This window comes from Temnothorax curvispinosus, unplaced genomic scaffold, assembly GCF_003070985.1.
Source record: "Temnothorax curvispinosus isolate PA1 unplaced genomic scaffold, ASM307098v1 QBEX01012500.1, whole genome shotgun sequence".
Taxonomy (NCBI): Eukaryota; Metazoa; Arthropoda; class Insecta; order Hymenoptera; family Formicidae; genus Temnothorax; species Temnothorax curvispinosus.
Genome location: NW_020222280.1, coordinates 1 through 5,129, shown reverse-complemented (window position 1 = coordinate 5,129; position 5,129 = coordinate 1). Strand labels below are relative to the sequence as shown.

Genomic DNA, 5,129 nt, shown 5'->3' with positions numbered 1-5,129 from the left:
AGAGAGAGAGATTTAAAAAGAAAAAAATAAAATAAACGAAAGAGCCTTTTTTCTCGGCCGACCGTGGACGGCGAGAAAGATTGATTATATGCTAAAGAGTAAGCGATGCGCAATTTAACTATAATGAATTGATGTAAGCGAATGGAAAAAAAATCAATACTTTTCATTGAGATGATATCTGGATTTCAATAAACTTGATACCTCGAAACCAGCCGGACAATTTACCCGGAGAACGAGCGGTGTTACCGGTATCGCGGCGGCGAGAAAACCCTGGTGGAAAAATGTCTCGGAATTTTTCATATTATTAATTAGGATTTTTATAAAATCTTTTTCAGGCTTTCTCAGAATGCTCGGAATAATATATTTCAGATTTTTCCCGTCAACATATTTTTGTAATTATCTGAATAAATATAAGAAAATCTGTGGAATTTTTATCAGACATTTTCATACATGCAGATACTGAAAATCCTCATTCAATTATTTCTGAAAGTATCTGAGAAATTATATATACTTATATATTTGTAGAATTCTTTATAAGTCTCAATTCTTAAAAAATTTCTGAGGAAGTGTGAATTTTCTCACCAGGGAACCTCCTCGCCACCGGCGCTTACCGGCGACGCTCTTCTCTTTGGGGCTTCTCATTTCACTTCTTCTCACCGATTTTCTTCCACTATTAACCAGCTTCGCTGATTATTTTCGGGGAACGCGTTCACTCCGTTTTATACAATTTTTACGGATCGCGGCGACCGATCCCGAGACCATCGCCGATCTCGTTCTTCTAGATCAAGAGCATCCGAGACGATCCGAGAGCACGGACTTGTTATGTAAATCATTGTACAAGTAAGTATTATACTGTAACTGTGCTCGAAGTGCGAACCAAGTCCCGAGTGTGCATTGATGTTGAAAGACCCCGGCGTTTCGCGCAACCTCGAGGCAGCGAAGAGATTTGTGGAGGAACCGGTCTTAAACTGATAGACACATAAAAATAAAGGAAAAATGGTATCTTGAAAGATATATGTGTGTATGAGAGAGAAAACGAGAGCGAGAACAAATAATAGTCACGAGACACCTATCAGCTGATGTAGTTTAGATGTAGATATGTGTGTGTATGCGTAAGGATATATATTTTTCTTTTTCTTTTTATTCACAAGACGTGGGTGATTGCCGCTTTGCAAGACGGAGATGAGAGACATGGATTGACTATACGTGACTATTAGTGCATAAAATGGATTATCGATTGATATCATGGGTAATAGGAAAAGAGTACTGTAGGAACGTTTCTACTATCGGGTACGACTGCGTCAAGAAAAGAGAATGTTATCGCGCGGAAATAGAAACTTGATGTTGCGGCGAGTTGACCGGATGAATAAGGAACTTGTGGACATAGTAAGTAAAGATACACGAAACGAGAAGAGGTTCGAAAATCTGAGTTCAAAATCAAGACCGGAAGAGAGACACGACCAGCGAGGCTTGGCCTGAAAATTAGACACGACCTCGGAAAGAGACATCGATTATGAAAGCTGCGTCTGAGTCTTGCCCCCCTGAGAACGTCCTCAGAGCGTGTTATTCGGAGAGTACCTCAACAGTTGCGATTGACTGCAAGGAAAATCCGAGACACACGATATAGATCTCAACTCGACTATTCTAATTTTCCCGTTTGCACGAAGTAAGATTAAATCCAATAATTTCTGGAAAATGTCACGAGTCGGATGAGTGATAGAAACAGATTATCGAAATCGTAATCGACAGATAATCTGATGCTGTAAAATATGTACATATATATTGTATATATATATATATAGAGAGAGAGAGGGAGAGAAAGAGAGAGGGAGAGAGAGAGAGAGCGGTTGCGTAATAATAACCATCATCCAAGTGACATCTTCACCGACTATTCGAAACGGTTATTTGACCCATCATTCTTCGTATGTTTCTTCCAGAATCCGATAACGAAAGCGCACCGTCGCCGGTAAAATCGCAGCCCAAGGTACCGTATTGCAAGACCTACGAGCAGATGAGACTTGAAGAGATCCAGGCGGAGAGCGCGGCTTATTACTCGTATGAAGCCGGTAACGACGATGGACTTTATCAGAGACAAATGGGCAAATCCAAGACGGCTGGATCTACTAGGTGGATCAGCCCATCGAGAGTCAAGAAAGACGAACCGGCAAAGGAATTGAGCTTCAAGGTGTTGAGCCTGGAAGAGATTCGACAACGAAAGAAGGAGAAGGAGCTTCAAGCCGTTCAAGCACTGACGGATCCAACGTCCGTCTCGGAGCCTTCTCTATCGCCGAAGGCTGAGGCGAAGGGGATAAAAAGGCGCTCGATCGATGAGCAATGCGATAAAGAGAGCGTCAGTCCGACGAAGAAGTGCAAGGTCAGCTCCGAGTTCGTTGGGGGTAGCGAACCCGTTGTCAAGGTGCGACCGGTGAAACTGCGAAGGTCCCTGAAGAGCGCTTCGAAGGAAACCGAAATGCAACCATGTGGAGACGCGACCGTGAACGAAGATGGGGCGACGGACAGTCGGGACGACCAGACCTTTTGTCGTAAGATGCGAGAAAGCCCCGGCGATGAGACGTCCTGCCGCGAGAGGCTAGAGAGCCATGCCGACGAGTCGGTTAACGCGAACAGGAGGGTCGATGTGGAGATCAGGCTGTGCGACAGCAGCACGAACGAAGAGAAAACTCAGACGCAACCGGAACAAACGGTGGAAGACAGGAAGTCGGTTGCCACGTACACGACAGATGATATCATGAACACCGCTTTATTGGACGTCACTCAGCCATATACGCAAACCGACGAGGAGTACCTGAGGCTGGATACATCGTCCGACGATATTATGCGGGATATCGAGGATTTGCTCAAGTAGAAAAGCATTTCTTTGTCTATCGCTTTCGTATTCTTCTTTTTAATCTCAATCACAGAGCACGTGAAAGATTGCAATCATGAGTAAAGAAAATAAGTAATGAATTATGATATTTTACGTTTATACACGTATAACTAAAATAAAATTTAGTGATTGATACGGAGTGATACGGCTTCTGTTGTGCGTTTCGAATAAGATGATATGCATAAATGCATAAGAGATTTTTAAAAATACGTCTATACATAACAATAAAATAGCAGCACGAACTCCTCTCAATATTTACACTTGACATCATGTATACGCTTTCGCGTATGAGAATTTTAGCCGGATCGAACACGTATCTATTGTACATATATGTATATATAATTTTTTTTCGTTCCGAAAACATTTCTTTTTCGTATTAAATTACAATAATTATAATAATATTGTACAAGGTGCGTGCGAAATCGTAGTACAAGCGAGAACAAGGTGATTTCTCGTGCTAAAATAACTCGAAATTGTAGAACAATTTTTTTTCTCGTACACGAGGCTTTATTTTCGAAATAAACCATTTTAAAAATCTATCAAGTACACGTGCACGTGACTATGTCTCGACTAACGGATCTTGCTATAGACTATTTCTGTTTGTGTTTATGTTGTGGATATCGGCAATGTTGTTATTTGTTTCCTGTCACTCCTATTATCTTGCTTAACTATGAGTTTCTGTCAAGTTTTCGCAACGGCGAGGTACAGCAATCGAAAATATACTGATATGATATATGATTCTTGCTTTAAGAGCCTGTGGCGGTAACGCATCCGCTGTAGCTTGCTACTATAGACAACATTATTCAAATTGTCGACATCTGATAGATGAGTGATATAAAGAGTGGAGAAAATGCTCGCTGAAAATGGCTCGTTTATTTCACTCCAAACTTATAAGCAGAAAATAGTCAAGTTTGCTTAATAGATTTTCAAAATTGTTTATTTCGAAGCTTTGTACGAAATAAATTATTCTACAATTTCGACTTAGTTTGGCATGAGAAATCACCTTGTTCTCGCTTGTATTACGATTTCGCACGTACCCTGTATAATGTATAATATAAATAATATTATATATATATTATATACATATACATATTACATATATTATATTATATATAATAATATTATAATTATTGCAATTTGATATTATATAAAATATATAAGTTATAATAATTATAACTTATATGATCATAATCTGAAACTTATATAATTACGATATTGTTATATAATAATTATGTAAATGATATATAACAATATATTGTTACATAGAATTATATAATGATATTACATGTGTACTGTTGCAATTTATAATATTAATATTATTCGCTGGCTCAACCCTCGGATTACTCCTGCTACTTAATAGTCTTCTGATATCTTAGTCTTAAAGGCATAATTCTGTAGATGGGCACAGAGAAATAATTAAATGTGCGTAATTTTGTATAGTCCATATGTTAGTTGCTTTTATTAACTTATTTACAATTCTGTCGTCTAGCATTGATTCGAACTTATCCATGAGTGTTCTTTCAGAAGAAATCCAGGGTTAAACGCGCCGGCAGATCGCAATGGATGATTTTAGTGAGGATTTAGAGAATACAACATGTCTTCGAGTGTAAATTAATTATTAAGTTGAAATAAATATACAATTGTTACATTTGCAAGGTAAAACGATGGTCTCTTTCCTTTTGCATCCCGCTTTCCATTATTCCCTACGAGTGATTCGATTTGGACGACAATGCGGGAGGGGTAAGTACAAATATGAGTTATCGGATCGAGAGAGAGATAGAGAGAGAAAGAGATGAACACGTTCGGGAAGGAGCTGCGCTTGATTTCTAATAGGAAACCGCACACGATCGCTATACTTGGTTGCCTGACAAATCGGCATTAGAACACAAGTAGCTAGTTCGCTTTCCATAATCAAGATTTGATATTTATATCTGGTGAGCGATCGCTATGCGAAATCTCGCGTAAATAAACTAGCTCTCCAATTAGAAAACAAGCATTGAGAGAACTCTCGATTAAATGCACACACTATTTATTTAGAACGCATACGTTTAACATTCTTGGCCTAAGAGAAATCACAATTGGCATGTTCGGTCCTTCTTTCTTTCTTTCTTTTTTCTCGAACCTCGCACCGAATATAAATTACAAATTGGTTTTATCAAGTTATTTAGAGAATTAGAGTCAATTATATATATATCTTTATATATACATATATATATTATATATAATTTTATATATATATATA

The 5,129-nt window shown here is 38.5% G+C and overlaps 1 protein-coding gene across 1 annotated transcript; it reads left to right on the top strand.

Annotated features, from left to right (window-relative positions):
* Window positions 1-1,915: 1,915 nt before the first annotated feature.
* Window positions 1,916-4,549, top strand: LOC112462562 (the record flags this gene model as incomplete). The annotated part of the gene is made up of 2 exons (XM_025028419.1): window positions 1,916-2,862; window positions 4,412-4,549. Coding segments are annotated over 2 exons (990 nt in total), but the record flags the coding sequence as incomplete, so codon positions are not given.
* Between the last annotated feature and the right edge of the window lie 580 nt (window positions 4,550-5,129).